At 42.1% G+C, this 21,415-nt stretch overlaps 6 protein-coding genes across 7 annotated transcripts in view; 5 read left to right on the plus strand and 1 right to left on the minus strand.

The window, feature by feature from the left end:
* The window catches only part of LOC136424851 (zinc finger protein 782-like), a 33,744-nt gene extending 29,889 nt beyond the window's left edge, over window positions 1–3,855 (minus strand). The window contains exons 1-2 of one of the 2 annotated variants that reach the window (XM_066413548.1): window positions 3,526–3,855; window positions 944–2,922 (exon numbers count right to left, since the gene is read on the minus strand). In XM_066413548.1, the coding sequence (XP_066269645.1) occupies window positions 2,203–2,922; window positions 3,526–3,591 (786 nt within the window). In that variant the 5' untranslated portion in view covers window positions 3,592–3,855 and the 3' untranslated portion in view covers window positions 944–2,202. Of the gene's footprint in view, window positions 1–943; window positions 2,923–3,525 lie in introns of those variants that run through there. The other variant, XM_066413534.1, reaches the window with a different exon arrangement.
* A 7-nt stretch (window positions 3,856–3,862) lies between these two features.
* On the plus strand, window positions 3,863–5,938 carry LOC136424830 (zinc finger protein 84-like). Its single transcript, XM_066413502.1, has 2 exons — window positions 3,863–3,994; window positions 4,507–5,938. The coding sequence occupies exon 2, from the start codon at window positions 4,509–4,511 to the stop codon at window positions 5,892–5,894; it is 1,386 nt and encodes a 461-aa protein (XP_066269599.1). The 5' UTR covers window positions 3,863–3,994; window positions 4,507–4,508; the 3' UTR covers window positions 5,895–5,938.
* Window positions 5,939–5,958: 20 nt separating this feature from the next.
* Window positions 5,959–7,551, plus strand: LOC136427339 (zinc finger protein 93-like). Its single transcript, XM_066416163.1, has 4 exons — window positions 5,959–6,424; window positions 6,692–6,758; window positions 6,876–7,189; window positions 7,319–7,551. The coding sequence occupies exons 1-4, from the start codon at window positions 5,959–5,961 to the stop codon at window positions 7,549–7,551; spliced, it is 1,080 nt and encodes a 359-aa protein (XP_066272260.1).
* A 1,888-nt stretch (window positions 7,552–9,439) lies between these two features.
* LOC136424740 (zinc finger protein 84-like) lies at window positions 9,440–13,766 on the plus strand. The gene is made up of 2 exons (XM_066413379.1): window positions 9,440–9,788; window positions 11,243–13,766. Exon 2 carries the CDS (start codon window positions 11,245–11,247, stop codon window positions 12,526–12,528), a length of 1,284 nt encoding a protein of 427 aa, XP_066269476.1. The 5' UTR covers window positions 9,440–9,788; window positions 11,243–11,244; the 3' UTR covers window positions 12,529–13,766.
* Window positions 13,767–15,734: 1,968 nt separating this feature from the next.
* LOC136427350 (zinc finger protein 782-like) lies at window positions 15,735–16,487 on the plus strand. The gene is made up of 2 exons (XM_066416174.1): window positions 15,735–16,086; window positions 16,228–16,487. Exons 1-2 carry the CDS (start codon window positions 15,735–15,737, stop codon window positions 16,485–16,487), a joined length of 612 nt encoding a protein of 203 aa, XP_066272271.1.
* Window positions 16,488–18,719: 2,232 nt separating this feature from the next.
* On the plus strand, window positions 18,720–21,024 carry LOC136424755 (zinc finger protein 135-like). The gene is made up of 2 exons (XM_066413405.1): window positions 18,720–18,774; window positions 19,326–21,024. The coding sequence occupies exon 2, from the start codon at window positions 19,333–19,335 to the stop codon at window positions 20,617–20,619; it is 1,287 nt and encodes a 428-aa protein (XP_066269502.1). The 5' UTR covers window positions 18,720–18,774; window positions 19,326–19,332; the 3' UTR covers window positions 20,620–21,024.
* The last annotated feature ends 391 nt before the right edge of the window (window positions 21,025–21,415 follow it).

Genomic DNA, 21,415 nt, shown 5'->3' on the forward strand with positions numbered 1-21,415 from the left:
ACAAGCACAACCTATTCACACATATGAAAACTCATGCTGGTGAGAAACCTTAGTGTGAGCTGTGTGAATACGATTAGCAGTACGAAAATCAGCTGTTGTCCAGGACAACAGAAGTTATCCAGCCATTCATACATGTATATGGACCTAAGGGAAATGTATTTAAGAATACTACATGTGCTCTACGCCAGTGTGTGAGTAATAAGCCATTTCACAGTTCTGGAATCTGAATCCTACCACGTAGCGGAGCATACTTTCTTAGAAATACTTCTAATGCAAAAAATAAGGAGGCCTTAAAACTCAGTAACAAACTTATTCTGCAGATCTGTCTATCATAATATAGGCTATCCAGACCCCTAATTTTGCACTGACATCCTATAAAATGTTATTTTATCTTTTAGCATTGCAACAAAGTATAAATAAATAAACCAGGCGGTACAATGTATAACATTGTAACAATTCATAACATTGTATAAATAAACAAGACAATTATCATAAAGGCTATCCTGACGCCCGATTTTGTATTGACATCCTATAACATGTTATTTTATCTTTTAACATTGCAACTTTCATTTATAGAAATGTTGTGCTTCGGTGTAACGAGTGTGCCTTAAAGTTTGTTAGTAATGTTTATTTTCTTACTTACTTACCTATAATATATGTATTGGAACACTAATGATTATGCTAAATTTGGCGTGTTTGAAATCATATAGAATTGCAATGTAAACTTTTGTTATATGAAGCGTTTGCCATTGCTGCAATGTGAGAACACAGTTGATTCAAAATATGCTCATTTCCGAAGTGTGAAAATAAAATGTTTAATGAAAGAACATCATCGGAACAGGCTCCATTCAGAATTTGCATCTCCTTTCTCTAAATAATGTTATAACATATGTAACATCACAACATCTTTACTAATGACTAAATACTCTAACGACAAGTTTGGTAGGAACATGTTATTATTCTTCTCTTTACCCTCAAAATCATGTCCATTTATAAAACATAACTTCATGCTAACCGTTTTAATTCTAATACTACGGAACGTAAACGTGACTTACAGTTTTACTATTTCAAATCATTCAACCGGACAACTAAAGATGCTAATAACATCATCACTATGGATGCATTTCCAAAGCAAACTGCAGTAACTAATGTATATGATATTGTAAAGCCATAACAACAAAAACTATTTCTTGTCGGAAATTTCTGCCCCATGATTCACTGCACCACCATGTTTGGGCAGGAGGGAAGACAAGTTTTCTCCCGCCATGTAACAAAAGTCTCAAACATAAAATGAGGATGATTTCGGTACACAGCATTTTCATCAGAGATCATTACAGCGTCTGTATGTTAACATCAGGATAAATGCAGGACATGAACATTATCAGAAAAGAAAATTCCAATAATAACAATAATCACATGGGCTGACTTGACCAGTGTGTCTCGTACATTCCATGTCCTTTTGTTGTGTTCATTTGTTTTCTTCATCTCCTGTCCATAAACTAAAGACAGAAACAAGCAGACAACAAAAACTAGAATAGTGACAAACTTGTAACAACAGATTGTGTGAACATGTACACATTCGCATGTCTTGTTATCGGCGTGACTTTACCAGTTTGTCTCGTATGCTTTATAAACTGTAGTCGTGGCTTCCATAAAAACCACTACAGAAACTAGAATGACCAGACTGTGAGGACATGTTCACGTTAACATAGATTTTTATCGGCGTGTTTCTTCATGTGCCTCCTCAAATTAGACTTGTCACCCGTAGAATAACTACAAACCTCGCACTTGTAAGGTTTCTCCCCAGTGTGGGTGGCCATGTGACGGTTAAAATCGGCCATTCGTGCTGTAGAATAACTACAAACCACACACTTGTAGGGTTTCTCCCCAGTGTGGTTAGCCATGTGACGCTTCAAATCGGACTTTTGAATTGCAGAATAACCACAAACATCACACCTGTAAGGTTTCTCCCTAGTGTGTGTAGCCATGTGGCGCTTTAAGTTAAACATTTGTGTTGCAGAATAGTCACATAATTCACACTTGTATGCTTTCTCCCCAGTGTGGGTAGCTAAGTGCTTCTTCAAAGTGGACATTTGTGCTGCAGAATAATCACAAACCTCGCACTTGTAAGGTTTCTCCCCAGTGTGGGTAGCGATGTGGCGCTTTAAGTTAAACATTTGTGCTGCAGAATAGTCACATAATTCACACTTGTATGCCAAGTTTCTCACCAGTGTGGGTAGCCGTGTGATATTTCAAAGCGGACTTTCGTATTGCAGAATAATCACAAACTCCACACTTGTATGGTTTCTCACCAGTGTGGGTAGCCATGTGCTGCTTTAAGTGAGACATTTGTGCTGCAGAATAGCCACAAATGCCGCATTGGTGAGGTTTCTCCCAAGTGTGTGTAGCCATGTGACTCTTCAAACTGCTCTTCTGGGCTGTGGAGTAAGCGCATGTCTCACAGCGGTATGGCTTCTCACCAGTGTGTGACCTCATATGAACCTTCAAATGTTCCTTGGTGACTGCATAGTGGTTGCACTGGGGGCATTTGTACGGCCGGTAGTTACTGTGTTTTGCCATGATGTGATATTTCAGGGTAGACTTTTGTGCAGCGGAATAGTCGCAGACAGCGCACTGAAACGGTCTCTCGCCACCGTTTGTTGCCCCGACATCATTTACAAGGTGATCTTTGCCGAGGCGATCTTTCTTCGTTTGTTTCCTTTTACCCGCGGCGTGCGACGTCCTGACGTGCCGTTTCAGGGCGGACATCTTGGATGTGGAGAACTCGCATTCCCGACATCGATGTGGTCTCTCACCACTGTGCGTCTTGCGGCGCTGTTTCCTTGTCCCGCCATAGTCTGTATCTGGACAAGGCCGTTTCTCTTCTGTCTGTTCATGCAGATCTTCTGCTGCTTCTTCCATCTAGCAAGAGGAAAGAAGCTTCAGAACTTGATTGTGTAACATGTTTGCCACAATGAAAGGAAACATAATGTCAAAACATAAACACATGCGCCACATATATAATAACACATTATATTTTCAAGACATAAAAATATTGCTTTAACATACGATCAAAAAAACATCTGAAGAAATGGAAGCAGGTATGTTTTGTTCAGTTTCGGGCTTGCGGCTTTCTGCCTATTGAAGAGACTTTGTCTGAAAACCTGCCTAAGCTTTGCAAAGTCTCCCCGGCAATGCCTCCGGTGTGCTACATCTGGTGTTAACCACCTTGGAGTGACACGATGTCAAAACATGACATATTGTCTGCGTCTGAATAAATGTTGGCAACAACATCCCTAAAATAACCGTGTCTTAAACAGGCCGACAGTCAGAGCATGGATTCGAGTGAAAACAGAGACTCTGCCACAGTACCAGCTGTGCACATGGAGGGCGCCCGCTTTACGTACTGACAACGTCATAGCTGGGAGCAGATTTGAAAATATTACATCGCCCCCCTCCCCACATCCCGGTACCAACACGACAAAATTTTTACCAGAGAGTTGTAAAAGCAGACACCAGTCTAACCTGAGTCACAGCTTGGCCGCCAGGACGCTCTCGGAACGACGCCTCCTCTGCCAGGTTGGACGACATTTCTCTCCAAACTTTTCAACTCTCGGAAACAAACCTCACAGAAAAATCACAATGTGACGTCACTTACAAAGGTCAGGGGTCACGATGCTTGGAACCCCTAATAACTTGTTGTTCTTGTTCTTGTATAACGACGCTGTATTTACGTAAATAACAGTCCTATATTTAGCTATCAAAAGGGAACAAAGCAAGAAAGAAAATGACACAAACAAAAATGATACAAAAAGGCCAGCGGATTGGGGCAAGCGTTCTACAATGCAGGCAGAACTTCCCGCACACTAACAAATTCATTGGGTAACCAGGCACTTAATATGACCTTTCACCCCACGCGAAGTTCACCTTCCACCCGCTGTTTCGCCAGAAGACGTTTGCAGGATTGTGAGGCTACAATTAACGCTAGAAGCAGGTAAGAACTTGAGTTCTGCTGAATATCTACCATACCGTGAATCAGAGGAGCTATAGGTCGTTTCTATTATTTATATACGGGCGACATTAGGACGGAATGTAAGATATTTCGGGGTGAGAAAATTAGCGATGGGGGAGGGGGGCGAAATATCACGTCACTCCTTTCTGGACAAAAGGGTCGTTTTTATCATTAAAACTCCAAGAGGGTTGCTGCAATGTCACAAAAACGACACAAACTACAATAAAAACCATGTAAAAATGAAAAGGAAATTTGCGTGCATGCGTGGTCAACTTCGGAAAAACGGTTTGTATACCAGATTTATAAAACTGAAGCGGGGGGTGGGCAGTAAGACAGGAGAACCGTTTTTAACGTCATTACGATGGGAGTGGAGGCTGGACAGTTGTTGCAGTAACTTTGCATTTCTGATATAAGCAGAAAAATGCACTCTTGACTTGTCATGAATTCGATTGATGTGTTTCATCTTTTCAAATTGTTTTCTATTATTATCTTAGACATGGCAGAGACAGGTAATGGGTCTCCCACTGCTGTTCCCCAGAGCTCCTGTGATGGGTCTCCTACTGGGGTTTCATCGGGCAGAGATACAAGCAATGTTGAATACCAGCCGACAGGAACCAAAACCAGTTTGGACAACCAGCCAGAAACACATACTAATGAGAAACCCTACATGTGCGGGGAGTGTGGGTACAGGACTATCAGCAAGTCCAAGTTGTCCATACATATGAGAACCCATACAGGTGAAAGACCCTACAAGTGTGACCAGTGTGATTATTCTGCTGCTCAGAAAGGTGATTTAAACCGACATCTAGCAAAACACTCCAGTGAGAAACCCTATATGTGTGGGGAGTGTGGGTACAGAACTATCAGCAAGAACTTGTCCAGACATATGAGAACCCATACAGGTGAAAAACCCCACAAGTGTGACCAGTGTGATTATTCTACTGCTCAGAAAGGTGATTTAAACCGACATCTAGCAAAACACTCTGGTGAAAAACCCTACATGTGTGGGGAGTGTGGGTTCAGGACAGCTCACAAGCATGTTCTATCAAGACATATGAGAACTCATACAGGTGAAAAACCGTACAAGTGTGACCAGTGTGACTATTCTGCTGCTCAGAAAGGTGATTTAAACCGACATCTAGCAAAACCCTACATGTGTGGGGAATGCGGATACAGAGCCACTCGAAAGTCTCACTTATCCGAACATATGAGAACCCATACTGGTGAAAAACCCTACAAGTGTGACCAGTGTGATTACTCCGCCGCGCAGAAATGCAATTTGGACAGCCATCTAGCCAAACACACTGGAGAAAAACCCTTCATGTGTGGGGAGTGCGGGTACAGGACAGTTAACAAGAGTCACATGTCCAGACACATGAGAACCCATACTGGTGAAAAACCGTACAAGTGTGACCAGTGTGACTATTCTGCCGCAGAGAAATCCACATTAGACAACCATCTAGCCAAACATACTGGAGAGAAACCCTACATATGTGGGGAATGTAAGTACAGAACAACTAAAAAGTCTCACTTATCCCAACATATGAGAACCCACACAGGAGAAAAGCCCTACAAGTGTGACCAGTGTGACTATTCTGCTGCAAAGAAATCCACCTTAAACAGCCATCTAGACAAACACACCGGAGAAAACCCCTTCATGTGTGGGGAGTGTGGGTACAGAGCAACTCAGAGGTCTCACTTATCCGAACATATGAGAACCCATACTGGCGTAAAACCCTACAAGTGTGACCAGTGTGATTATTCTGCTTCTCAGAAATCCAATTTGGACCGACATCTAGCCAAGCACACTGGTGGGAACCCAACATGTGTGAGGAGTGTGGGTACAGAACAGCTCACAAGCTTCTCTTATCCCGACACATAAGAACCCATACAAGTGTGACGAGTGCGGGCACAGGACAGCTGACAAAGGTAACCTATCCCGACACATGAGGAGTCACACTGGTGAAAAACCCTTCAACTGTGACGAGTGTTATTATTCTGCTTCACATAAATCTACCACTTTGTACCAACATGTAGCCAAACACACTGGTGAGAAACCCTACATGTGTGGGGAGCGTGACTATTCTACAGCATTCAGATCCACTTTGAACCGACATCTAGCCAAACACACTGGTGAGAAACCCTACAAGCGTGACAAGTGTGACTATTCTACAGCATTCAGATCCACTTTGAACCAACATTTAGCCAAACACACTGGTGAGAAACCCTACAAGCGTGATAAGTGTGACTATTCTACAGCATTCAGATCCACTTTGAACCAACATTTAGCCAAACACACCGGTGAGAAACCCTACAAGCGTGACAAGTGTGACTATTCTACAGCATTCAGATCCACTTTGAACCAACATTTAGCCAAACACACTGGTGAGAAACCCTACAAGCGTGACAAGTGTGACTATTCTACAGCATTCAGATCCACTTTGAACCGACATCTAGCCAAACACACTGGTGAGAAGCCCTACAAGCGTGACAAGTGTGACTATTCTACAGCATTCAGATCCACTTTGAACCGACATCTAGCCAAACACACTGGTGAGAAACCCTACAAGCGTGACAAGTGTGACTATTCTACAGCATTCAGATCCACTTTGAACCGACATCTAGCCAAAGACACTGGTGAGAAACCCTACAAGCGTGACAAGTGTGACTATTCTACAGCATTCAGATCCACTTTGAACCGACATCTAGCCAAACACACTGGTGAGAAACCCTACAAGCGTGACAAGTGAGACTATTCTACAGCATTCAGATCCACTTTGAACCGACATCTAGCCAAACACACTGGTGAGAAACCCTACAAGCGTGACAAGTGTGACTAGTGTGACTATTCTACAGCATTCAGATCCACTTTGAACCAACATTTAGCCAAACACACTGGTGAGAAACCCTACAAGCGTGATAAGTGTGACTATTCTACAGCATTCAGATCCACTTTGAACCAACATTTAGCCAAACACACCGGTGAGAAACCCTACAAGCGTGACAAGTGTGACTATTCTACAGCATTCAGATCCACTTTGAACCAACATGTAGCCAAACACACCGGTGAGAAACCCTACAAGCGTGACAAGTGTGACTATTCTACAGCATTCAGATCCACTTTGAACCAACATTTAGCCAAACACACTGGTGAGAAACCCTACAAGCGTGACAAGTGTGACTATTCTACAGCATTCAGATCCACTTTGAACCGACATCTAGCCAAAGACACTGGTGAGAAGCCCTACAAGCGTGACAAGTGTGACTATTCTACAGCATTCAGATCCACTTTGAACCGACATCTAGCCAAACACACTGGTGAGAAACCCTACAAGTGTGACAAGTGTGACTATTCTACAGCATTCAGATCCACTTTGAACCGACATTTAGCCAAACACACTGGTGAGAAGCCCTACATGTGTGGGGAGCGTGAGAACAGGACAGTTCACAAGGCCTACGGCATTTCCCACAATCCTCTGCAGTGTCGGAACTCTGAGAAGACTTATTCATACAAAAGAGAATATCTTCAAATATGTTAACACTGTATAGTATCTGTAGTCCTGGAGAACTGCCGACAGCTTGGCACAGAACAGACCCAGATGGAAGACAAAAGTCATGGCCATATGTCTCGCAAGGGATGAAGAGGATAAGTAAGTAAGTAAGAATAGTATCTGTACATCTACTTAGCCTCTATCAAGTACTTAGTCTGTGACAAAGAATCCTGCAATAGAGAGGAGCATGGTTTGTTAGGAGTATCCTTCGTGTAAAGAGGCAGTTGGTTATAAAACTCAATACAAACTTCTTCCTGTCAAATCTAATATAGGCGACTAGTATCCTGACGTCTGGCTTTGCACTGACATCCTGACAAGATGTTCTGCTTCATTGAAACGTATGCATAAATTTAGAGGCTGTCATGTTTATTATCTGACTTATTTACTAACCTGTACAGTATAAACTATTTATTAGTACACTAATGATTATGTTATACCTAATGTTTTATATGTTATGTAAAGCGACCGATATGTTATGTGAAGTGACTGTGATGTCTGATTTGTAAGATCTCAGTCAATTTAATTGATTAAAAAGCAAAAATAAAGTAACCAAATAAAAGTTTCCATTGCATTTTTATTTCTATTAGATACGTTGTTGTACTAGCCGTACATGGTCACACCTAATTTCATACATATCAGCGTGTAAGATCTTGTCCTGCTACCAAGCTTTTGTCGTACATATCAGCAGACGCATGATAATAGTTCATATTTACTACTTAAGGGTTAATGACCCGCCCCGTTATGACACCATATACACCGTGGAACAGGCGGGTCATTAACGTTATTATCACAAGCCTATCCAAACTGACCCATATAAGGGAGACAAATCCCTGTATAACACATAGATTCTTTATTTAATACTACACATGTTAAATCCATTCATTGTACATATGATCTTCATATAATCAAATGTAAACAAGCGATAACTTGTCTTATTGTTGTGGACACGTAGACTTAATATCGGGCGGTATAATTGTAGATTTCGGTTCAATTGTCACAATTCCTGACGCCTGATTGTTAAATGCTTAGTTGGCTGTGGTAAGAACAATCGTGCATGTTCACGTCCCATTTGCTTGTAGTTTTCCCGGATAATATTTGCTCAAGCCGGAAAAAATCCCACAGAAGCGAACACGTATCGGACTGAGATCCTTGTAGGTAGAAACTTGTAAGAGTTTTGGCGATTTTGACCGTAATTTTTTCGATGCCAGCACATCGGTTTGGGGAGCTTACGTGACTTGGACCATGGGGAGGGGGCGTGTTTAGTGCGTGTCACGTTTGTTTTGAACACGAAAAACTGTGGGACTCAGCTCCTCCATGACGATCGAATTCGAACGGGTTCCAATGGCGGGACAAGATGAAATTTGTCGTTTCACTTACTCACGTGAAAAATATTGTTTTAGTCATTCCATTTAAATTTCACTTGAATTGAAAATCGTTCTTTTTTATGTATTTTAAGACGGTTTTGTGAATTTTAAGACGATAATGATTTTTTAAAACAATGTTAAGAAAAAGATTCATAAAAAAACAACCCCTCTATAATATGGAACGGTTGTGTTATGACGTCATAGGTGGTGTGTTATGGCCCCATAACACATGGGCAACGGAGGCTTCTGATTAGTCGACGCCATCTAGCTATGTGATAATACGCGATAAAGTTCTATTGCACGTTCATGCCCGTGGGCTAATTGCCGGATACATGTAGAAATATAGGGAAAACGTACATGTGACAGTGAACTATGACTGATACTGTTTTAACTATAGCCTACTTATTACGAGTGTTTTCTACATCTGGACAAGCTGGGGTTGACTTCTTTTTTTTGGAGGCAGCTGAAGACGAAAAGTTTACAAAAGTGCACAGAGACCAGAAGGATTCACATACCTGCGCACACATAATATACATGTGCACCAGATATACATACAAAATATGGAAGGCAAAAACACTGAGCGTCTTTTGTGTACAAAATATGCTACCCGCCTCCGTTGGTGATTTTTTCCCATCTGAATTACATTTAGCGTCACATATTCCGTGTGTGACATTCCTCTCTTGGCAAAAAAGGAAGATGGAAACAAAAGGAAAGCAGCGGATGGGTGCAACCATTCTACACTGAGTGGGTAATCAGGCACAAAATATGACCTTTCACCCCACACTAAGCTCACCTTTCATGCGCTGCTCGGGACAGAAGACGCTAATCGATTGTGAAGGGAAAAATCAGCACTGGAAGCAGGTAAGTTTCACTAAAGATCTGCCATATCGTGAAGCAAGCAGCTATGGGTCATATGTATGGTATATGAGCCACATTAGGACGGAATGTAAGACTTTTTCGGGATGAGAAGAATTGCCGAGGGGGAGGGGGCGACACCGCGAGACAAAAGGGTATGTTTTTGTTAGGGTGTTATTGTATCAAAGGTGAATGTCTAGATTTGCATAATAACGCCTTTACCTTTGACACTGGACATGCGTAGTAGCAACCGTGAACTACCTTATTAGCGTATTATGTCACAACAATGATACAGAATTACAACAGAAACCATGACAAGGCGTTAACCCTATCCAGACTGGGGGGGGGGGGGCTAAAAGTGCCCGCGCCAACTTTGACATCGTATTTCTGCCGAACGATGTATGCTAGGACAACCAAACTTGGTGACTTTTCCTAAAATTTTGTTGGCAACAATTTTATGATAATGGTTTAAGTTTATCATTTTTTCATGTTGCCATGGCAACGGGTTTCTGACTGGCATTTTATCCAAAAATTATTAATTTTTTGAAAACAATGATATTTCTCGGGTTTTCTTGCACAACTACACTAGTTTTCCTAGATGTATAACATAACATGTAATTAGATGTAACTTTCCTGATTTAATATTCATAATTTATGCTAATTTGATGACGTAATCAGCCAAAATCCAAGATGGCGGACTATATCACTATTTCAGGTATCAGCAGGCTTTTTCGCCCTTAAAATCGTCAATACCTGACATTTTCTTTATCAGAAACATTTAGATTAACGTTTTTAGTCTATTTTTAGTGTCTTTTGGGGTCATAAGTGGAAAAAAAGGATTTTTGAAAATTTCAAAATGGCCAATCCAAGATGGCGGATCCCAAGGGATCGCTAACAACACGTGACGTCATTTAATGACGTCATTTTGACGTCAACGTACTTACCATTGACTTTGTATGCCTTTGCATACCTTAAAATTAATAATACAAACCGTTTTTTAAAATTTCTTTAGATATTATGGGAATTCCCTATTTATCCAATAAAATCACATCGATGACGTCATAATTACGTCATATTACGTCATAACGTCACCAAAATTACAGGAATTATAAAACTTCACGTGAATATCACTCCCTGCAAATTTGGTGATGATACATCATACCGTTCGGAAATTATGAGGGGGGGCCGAATCAGCCCCCCCCCCCCCCCCCCCCAGTCCCAGATATACCAAAAAAGCCCAGTCTGGATAGGGTTAATTTCCAGTTTATGCAAGCGTAGTCAACTTTGAAAAAACATGCATATTCATGACAAAAATGAAGGGAGGGGGCAGTAAGGAAGTTTGTTGTAGCGACCTACCAGTTTCAGGATTAGTACAAACAATCCACTCTTGACGCATCGTATTTGCGATTGATGTATTTCGTTTTTTTTTTTTTTCAAATTGTTGTTCATTATTATTTTAGACATGGCAGAGGCAGGTAATGGGTCTCCTACTGCTGTTCCCAAGAACTTCTGCGATGGGTCTCCTACTAGGGTTTCATCGGGCAGAGATGCAAGCAATGTTGAATACAAGCTGAAAGGAACCAAAACCAGGTTGGACAATCGGCCAGAAGCACAGACTGATGAGAGACGCTTCATGTGTGGCGAGTGTGGGTACAGGACTATCAGCAAGTCCAAGTTGTCCAGACATATGAGATCTCACACAGTTGAAAAACCCTACAAGTGTGACCTGTGCGACTATTCTGCTGCACGGAAATCTACCTTAGACAGCCATCTAGCTAGACACACCGGTGAGGAAACCTACATGTGTGGAAAGTGTGGTTACAGGGCAACTAAAATTTCTGACTTATCGAAACATATGAGAACTCATACAGGTGAAAAGCCCAACAAGTGTGACCAGTGTGATTATTCTGCTGCACAGAAATCGGCTTTGAACAGCCATCTAGCCAAACACACCGGTGAGAAACCCTACATGTGTGGAGAGTGTGACTACAGGTGCCTTCGCAAGGCTCAGTTGTCCAGACATATGAGAACCCATACAGGTGAAAAACCGTACATGTGTTGGGAGTGTGGGCACAGAACAACTGAACAGTGCCACTTGTCTGAACATACATGTATGAGAACTCACACAGGTGAAAAAACTTACAAGTGTGACCCGTGCGACTATTCTGCTGCACTAAAATCCACCTTGGACCGACATCTGGCAAAACACACAGGGGAAAAACCCTACATGTGTGGGGAATGCGAGTACAAGACAGCTAATAAGTCTCACCTATCGAGACATATCAAAACCCATACAGGTGAAAAACCCTACAAGTGTGACCAGTGTGATTATTCTGCTGCAGAGAAATCCAAATTGGACCGACATCTAGCCAAACACACCGGTGAGACACCCTACATGTGTGGGGAATGTGGGTACAAAACAGCTCACAAGTTTCACTTATCCCGACATATGAGAACCCATACTGCTGAAAGACCCTACAAGTGTGACCAGTGTGACTTTTCTACTGCAGGGAAATCCAAATTGGACCATCATCTAGCCGTACATGCTGGTGAGAAACCCTACATGTGTGGCGAGTGCGGGCACAGGGCAGCTCAAAAGCGTGACTTGTCCAGACATATGAGAACCCATACCGGCGAAAGGCCGTACAAATGTGACCAGTGTGACTACTCTGCTGCACAGAAATACACCTTGAAGAAACATCTTGCCCGACACACTGGAAAAGAACCCTACATGTGTAGTAAGTGAGGGTACGGGACAACTCAGAAGTCTAACTTATATAGACACATGAAAACTCATACTGGTGAAAGGCCACTAGTGTGACAAGTGTGATTATTCTGCTGCAGAAAAAGCCTATTTGGACCGACATCTAGCAAAACGCTCATGTGAGAAACCCTACATGTGTGACGAGTGCGGGTACAGTGTAACTCAAAAGTCTCACTGATTCAGACATATCAGAACCCATATTGTAGAGAAAAGAAATGAATTTGTGAAAAGTTTGAGTATTCAGCAGCTCAGTATTAACCACTGAAACTCTATATATACGGAGTCCAGGTACAGGACAACAGAAGTTATCCAGCCATACATACATGTACGTGGAAGGAAGGAAAACGGAGGTAAGAACACTACATGTGTTCTACGTCAATGTTTAAGAACAAGTCATTGCACAATTCTTAGTGTGCATCTGTAGTCGTGAAGCATTGCGATCTAAGGTCAAACTTCAAGCTGCCTTATTTGGAAAGCCGTTTGTGGAGACGTGTTTGCGATATTCCCGCTCAGAGGGACCTGAACATAAGGCATTACATACATGTACATGTATATGGAACATAGGAAAGTTGATGTAAGAACACTACATGTGTTCTACCCCAATGTCTATTTGATAATATGTCATTTCACAGTTCCGAATGCGCATCTGCAATCGTGATGTATTGTGGTCCAAGGTCACAGTGTAAGATTCCTCATTTGTAAACAGTCGAGACGTGTTTTTAACATTGTCGCTTGGAGGGACGTTAACCTACGCCATTTCCCACTACCCCCTGCGGTGCTGGAACTGTGAGAAGACTTATTCATACAGAAGTGAATCTGTACAAATATGATAACACTGTGCCGAATCTGTACATCAACATTACGTTGTCTCTATCCAGTACCTTATGGTATTCGTAAAGGAAAAATACAACATACGTACACTGAGGAGCAATTTTTGTTGGAAGTACTATCAGTGTAAACAATAGGTCGTTCTTAAAACTCATTAACAACTAATTTTCGTCAAATATGATAAAGGCTGACGCCTGACTTTGAACTAACATCCTTTAAAATGTTGTGCTTTAGTGTTACAAGGGTGATGTTTGATTTGTCATTTATTCACTAACCCATAAACTATATATTGGAACATGATTATGCTATAACTGGAGTGTTTAACGTTATGAAGAATTGTAGAGTAAGCTTGTGCGATATAAGCGACTGGCTGATATGTAAGAAGTGAAAATAAAAATGCTTGATAAAAGAACAGGTTCCATTTCATTTTTCCGTGTGACGTAATTTAATTAGTTATGAATGAATGAATGAATGGTTTATTAGATACTGTATTAAACATGGTCAATAAAACAGTTTGTCGCAGCCACAAATGGCTGAATCGGATACTTTTTGTACAGGTGCGTTCTTAGGCCTTCTTAACCATAAGGCGATTCAAACTCTTAACTAAAGTTATTTTTCATGACGCAGCACCCCCATGAAAACCCTGTCCTGCCGAACGTATTTTCTTGCGGTACCCTCTAGAGATATTTCACGTACCCGGTTATTACACTTGCCGTACCCGTTAGAAAGTCGAGCCGTATGTGGTAGTTCTTAACGTACCCGGTCCTTTTGTGCCGTACCCAATGGATTCTAGACATCGCAGGGCCACAGTGCGAAGTCATTCGAAGGTCGTGTCTAAACACCCAGTACGGCAGCCATACAGGATGTCTCACTAGCCTCTACCAGGCTCCGCGGATCGCTGGGAAAATAGTAGAAATTAGTCCCCCGGCAAATGTTCTCCCTTTAGACGGCGCGGTTAGTCAGTGTGTCATTCGAGGGTCGTGTCTAAACACCCAGTACGGCAGCCTTACAGGATGTCTCCCAGCCAAGGCCCTGGCAAACACTCCTGACCACCTCTACCGAGCCGTTGCACGTGTTCTCGTACCCACCCTGAAGAAAAGATAGACACCCCACAACCATTTATAGGTACCCTTCCCCCCATGTTATTCAAGGGTATCCAGATAAAATAAAACCTTTTTGGCGAAGGTAACAAAGAAAAAGAATGCAGAAAGGGCATAGATGGGTGCAACTCTTGTACAATGTAGGCAGAACTTCCACACACTACAAGGATTATCGGGCACAAAATATGACCTTTCACCCCACGATATGTTCACCTTTCACCCGCTGCTTCGCTTGGAAGACGCTTGCAGGAATTGTGTGAGGATAAAAGTCTACACTAAAAGCAGGTAAGAAGTTGAGCTACACTACATATCTACCTTGGCATACAGTAGAGGAGGTATAGGTCATTTCTATGGTGTATGGGCGACTATAGGACGGGATGTAAGATTTTACAGAGGGTGAGAGAGAAAATAGCGAGGGGGGAGGGGGCGAAACCGACACGTCAAGGATCGTGCAGGCCACAGAAGCGTAATCAAGCTTCCTATCTTAATATATGGCAATCATGTAAGAAAGAAGCTGTCAAAAGTCACCTACCTGAGTTTTAGTACATGAAAAACATGCATTGGCAGGGCTGTCAGGCCTCCAAAGTTTCAATCTAAGGCATAATTTCAACTTTCTAATCGGCACAACCCCTACGAATCCGGCCCTGTTTACAAAAAAATGACCTTTGACCTCCTTCTCTACCTGATAATCACACAACACCACAAAACTTCTATTGCCTACAGACACCACAAACATGGATGAAAGTCTGATTTTTCAACACAATTAGAAGGAAGAAACCCTTACCTGTAACATCCAGCTCAGAAATACCAACATATCCTAGAAAAAAACCCTCTACAGCTACTTTTACCAAGGGTACCAAACCTATTGGGGCTAAAAGTTGGCCTTCTGCGCCTGCGCCGATTACTGGAGTGTCGCCTGCAAGTTTTCCGAGATAGAAGGGCCGTTTATGTTAGGTGGGCTATAGTGTCACTAAAAGGAGACAAACTACAATAACAACCATGTGAAATGAAAACCAAATTTGCGACATGCATACTCAGAGTACGCAAATGGATTGTATGTTACTAGTAGACAGATTCATGAAACTGCATTCCGAGTGGGGGGGGGGCGAGTCAGGTGTGAACGTCATCACTATGGAAGTGAATGCTGGACAGTTGAAGCAACCTCCCATTTTTGGTATTAGCAGAAGAAATGCTCTCATGGCTTATCTTATTTCTGATTGGTGTGTTTCATCCTTTCAATCATTTCTCCATAGGTTAGACATGGCAGAGCCAGGAAAGGGGTCTCCTACTGAAGTTCCGCAGAACTTCTGTGATGTATCTCCTACTGAAATTTTGTTGGACAGAGATACAAGCAAGGTTGAAGACAAGCCAACAGCAACCAAAACGATTTTGGACAACCAGCCAGAAGCACATACTGGTGAGAAACCATTCAACTGTGGGGAGTGCGGGTACAGGACTATCAGCAAGTCCAAGTTGTCCAGACATATGAGAACCCATACAGGTGAAAAACCCTACATGTGTGACGAGTGCGGGTACAGGACAGTTAACAAGAGTCACATATCCAGACATATGAGAACCCATACAGGAGAAAAACCCTACAAGTGTGACCAGTGTGACTATTCTGCTGCACAGAAATCCACATTGGACCGACATCTAGCCAAACATACTGGAGAGAAACCCTACATTTGTGGGGAGTGCGGATACAGGACAGCTCAAAAGCTCCAGTTATCAAAACATATGAGAACTCATACAGGTGAAAAACCCTACAAGTGTGACCAGTGTGATTATTCCGCTGCGCAGAAATGCAATTTGGACCGACATCTAGCCAAACACACTGGAGAAAAACCCTACATGTGTGGGGAGTGCGGGTACAGAGCAACTCAAAAGTCTCACTTATCAAAACATATGAGATGTCATACTGGCGTAAAATCCTACAAGTGTGACCAGTGTGATTATTCTGCTGCACAGAAATACACATTAAGAGAGACATCTAACCAAACACTCCAAGCATAACCTATTTACACATATGAAAACTCATACTGGGGAAAAACCTTAGTGTGAGCTGTGTGAATATAATTAGCAGTTCGAAAATCAGCTGTTGTCCGGCATCTAGCTAGACCCACTGATGAGAAACTCTTAATGTGTACGGAGTGCAGGTACAGGACAACAGAAGTTATCCAGACAGGTATACATGTATATGGACCTAAGGGAAATGGATGTAAGAACACTACATGTGCCTTACGCCAGTGTGTGAGTAATAAGCCATTTCACAGTTCTGGAATCTGAATCCTACCACATAGCGGAGCATACTTTCTTAGAAATACTTCTAATGTCAAGAATAAGGAGGCTTTAAAACTCAGTAGGTCTGTCCATTATAATATAGGCAATCCTGACCCATGATTTTGCACTGACATCCTAGCTATAAAATGTTATTTTATCTTTTAACATTGCAACAATGCAGTACAATGCTCAATCTGGGCAGCATTGCTGATATCGGTGCCATATAAGTATATAACACGCAATCATGTACATCAGTTCAACATTCATTTATAGAAATGTTGTGCTTCGGTGTAACAAGTGTGCCACGTTAAAGGTTATAATTCTTGTCTATTTTCTAACTTACTAACCTATACTCTATGTATTGGAACACTAATGATTATGCTATACCTGCCATGTTTAGAATGATGTAGAATTGTGAGGTAAGTTTTTGTAAAAGTATGATGATGATGATCCACTTTGTTCTGCGGCTCAGAGGTTTGTTATATGAAGCGTCTGTCATTGCTGAAGTGTAAGAACTCAGTTGATTCAAAATATGCTCATTTCTGACATGTGAAAATAAAATGTTTATCTAATGAAAGAACAAAATCTAAACAGGTTCCATTCCAAAATGCTGTGTAACATGTAACATTTTATTCTCACTCATTTACTAACCTATAGCTATACACGATATGTTGGAGCACTAATGACTATGCTATACCAGGAGTGTTGAACATTATAAAGTATTGTGAAGTAATCTTGTGTTATATGGCTGATAAGTAAGAACACAGTTTATTCAAAACATGCTGATTTCTGATAAGCGATAATAAAAATGTTTGCTTAAAGAACAGCTTCCATTCCATTTCCCATGTGTGGTAGATGTAAGTAATTGAGCTAGCCGCGCAGTGTAAGTGTGTCGACAAATCGTTATCAACTCTATTTTTCATGACAAACCATTCTCATCAAAATCATTTTCTCTGCCGTACCCAATAATTCTTTCTGTTCCCCGATAAAATTATGGCCGAACCCCTTTATTCTTGCCATGCCCGCTAGAAATTTGTGCCGTACCCGGTAATTCCTGTCGTACCCGGTGCTTTTGAGCAGCAACCAATACTTCTTTCTGTACCTCGATATAAATTTGGCCGAACCCGCTTATTATTGCCATCCCCGCTAAAAATTTGTGCCGTACCCGGTATTTCTTGTCGTACCCGGTGCTTTTGCGCCGTACCCAATGCGGACTAGCCGTGTCTAAATACCCCGTACGGGAAGGATACACAGTCTCATGTAGACGATGCCAAGGCAAACACTTCTGACCACCTCTGCCGAGTGGCGTTGTACACCGATTAGACCACATCCTAAGAACAACTTCTGCAAAGGTTCAAACAAACAAACTGTAGTGAGAAGCGGTCTGGCGAGAAGTGGAAATCAGCTTTGAGATGAAGATTCCTCATTGGTGGGCAGTGCAAGAAGCACATTTTGATTAGAGACCGTGGTGTTAGTTTGATAATTATGCTGCGTTATTCTGCCATCCAGTGCTTTATACACCCCCCCCCCCGTCCTCCCGTAACAATCCTGAACCAATAGACATACCGCCCACCCCAACCGGTACCCACTTTATTCTACGTCAACGTTCTACCAGGATAAAAAGGTAAAATACTGTAAACGCATTTATGTTCGCGCGGTTTTATTTCGCGCTAAGGCAGAAATGGAGTGTTCGCGGAGGTTTTAAGTTTGCGGCAGCGCAATAATTACATACTGCTACAATATTGGACAAAAATGTTGGCGGGGGGTTGAAGTTCGCGGTGAACGCCGCAAATATTTCTGCATTTACAGTATAACAGGAATGTAAGAAACGGAAAATAATGCAGAAAGGGCAGCCGATCGGTGCACTCTTCTACAATGTAGGCAGAACTTCCACACACAATATGGGTAACCGGGTACAAAATATGACCTTTCACCTCACGGTAAGTTCACCTTCCACCCCTTGCTTCACATACTAGACGCTTGCAGTATTTGTGAAGGTAAAAATCAACCCTGGAAGCAGGTAAGAACGCGAATTATGATAAATGACTTCCCCTTGGTGAAGCAGAGGTGCTATAGGTTGTTTCTATGGTGTATGGGCCACACTAGCACGAAATGTAAGACTTTTCTGTGTGAGGAAATTTGAGAGGGGGAGGGGGACGAAACCAAATGTCACACATCACGAAACAAAGGTGTTATTTTGGTTACAAAAGCTCTAAGAATCTTGCTATAGAACAACCTAAATGGGACATAAGTACAATAACAAACATACCTTAGGATACCTTAGGACGACTCGGTGTGGAAGGCGTCTTCTTGCCTAATTTGTTAACAAGTGTTATGATAACAAATGCGTTCATGAGTGGTTAACTAGGAAAAATGGTTTATAGCAGATTCATATCACGGAATTGGAGGCAGTATTAAAGGAGGAAAGTACAAGTGAGCCAGGTTTTAACGCCTTTACTATAGGAGTGGTGGCTGGACTGTTGTAGTAACATTTTTTGTGCCAGCAGAAAAAAATGCACTCTTGAATTATTATATTTTTGATTGATGTCTTTCCAATTTTTTGTCCGTTAGGTTAGACATGTCAGATGCATGTTATGGGTCTCCTACTGCTGTTCCCCAGAGCTCCAATGAAGGGTCTCCAACTGTGGTTTTAGGGAATGGAGGTACAAGCAATGTTAAAGATCGGCCAACAGGAGCCAAAGCCAGTTGGGACAATCAGTCAAAAGCACATACTGATGAGAAACCCTACATGTGCGAAGAGTGCGGGTACAGGGCAGCTCAGAAGAGTCACATATCCAGACATATGAGAACCCATACTGGTGAAAAACCCTACAAGTGTGACCAGTGTGATTATTCTGCCGCTGAGAAATCCGCCTTGAACAGCCATCTAGCAAAACACACCGGTGAGAAACCCTATATGTGCGGGGAGTGCGGGTACAGGACAGCTCAAAAGCGCCACATATCCAGACATATGAGAACCCATACTGGTGAAAAACCATACAAGTGTGACCAGTGTGATTATTCTGCCGCTGAGAAATCCGCCTTGAAGGGACATCTAGCAAAACACACCGGTGAGAAACCCTACATGTGTGGAGAGTGCGGGTACAGGACAGCTCACAAGCGTAGCCTATCCAGACATATGAGAACTCATACTGGAGAAAAACCCTACAAGTGTGACCAATGTGATTACTCTGCTTCACAGAAAACCACCTTGGACAGCCATCTAGGAAAGCACTCAGGTGAGAAACCCTACATGTGTGGGGAGTGTGGGTACAGGACTTTTCGAAAGTCTGAGCTTTCCATACACATGAGAACCCATACAGGTGAAAAACCTTACAAGTGTGACCAGTGTGACTATTCTGCTGCACAGAAATGTTATTTGAACAGCCATTTAGCGAAACACATCGGCAAGAAACCCTACATGTGTGGAGAGTGTGGGTACAGGACAGATCACAGGCATAGCCTATCCAGACACATGAGAACTCATACAGGAGAAAAACCCTACAAGTGTGACCAGTGTGACTATTCTGCTGCACAGAAATGTTATTTGAACAGCCATTTAGCGAAACACATCGGCAAGAAACACTACATGTGTGACGAGTGCGGGTACAAAACAACTAACAATTCTGACTTATCCGAACATATGAGAATCCACACTGGAGAAAAACCCTTCAAGTGTGACCAGTGTAATTATGCCGCTGCATATAAATCCACATTGGAGAGACATTTAGCCAAACACTCTGGAGAAAAACCCTACATGTGCGGGGAGTGTGGGTACAGGACAGCTCACAAGTCTCACCTATCCAGACATATGAAAACCCTTACTGGTGAAAAAACATTTATACTGCATAGAAAATCCATTTAGCCCGACAAATAGCAAGTTCAGGTGAGAAACCATACATGTGAGGCGAGTGTAGGTACAGGGCAACTGAAAAGTGTCATTTATCCAAACATACATATCTTCATACATAAGAGAATTTCTACAAATATCATAACACTGCAGTATATGTACATCTGTTTATCCTCTATCACGTATTACTATATGTGGTATTCGTGGAAAGAACTGTAACAGAGAGGAGCATGGTTTGTTGTTAGTGTAAGTGTAGATTAAGTATAAAGACGTGTAAAAACTTGGTAACAATCACTGTCAAATCTAATACAAGCTTTCCTGACGACTGACTTTATACTGACATCCTACAAAAAGTCGTTGCTTTTATGATATATTGGTATTTTCTTGTGATTAAAGTCGGTCCTGTTTGTGTGGGTGAAGGGTTTTTTGGGGGGGGGGGGGCTTCAAAAATGTTTCTATAACAGCCTTGACCTCGCTCAAGCAGATGTTGGGGTGAAAGTTAAAAATGTTCTGGTGCTGGGACAGCTGTATGTCAGAATCAAATGTGGACCACCGGGAAATGTGATGATTTTCATGCCCAACATCTGCTTGGAGTTTGTCCCTGTCGTAGACTAGCCCACGGTGTGAACAGGAGTTGTACATGTTCGTACAGGAGGTCAAAGTTCACCAATCATATCAGCTGTACAGGAACCAGACTGGAGGGTTGCCATGGTGACAATAAATCTGGATTTTAGCAATTTTGTTGTCTTTTTTGTGAACTGCACGATTCTGTATGAGTGCTTCTATCTTAGGCCACATCAATTTCATTAGA

This window comes from Branchiostoma lanceolatum, chromosome 1 (assembly GCF_035083965.1).
Source record: "Branchiostoma lanceolatum isolate klBraLanc5 chromosome 1, klBraLanc5.hap2, whole genome shotgun sequence".
In the NCBI taxonomy this organism is placed as follows: domain Eukaryota; kingdom Metazoa; phylum Chordata; class Leptocardii; order Amphioxiformes; family Branchiostomatidae; genus Branchiostoma; species Branchiostoma lanceolatum.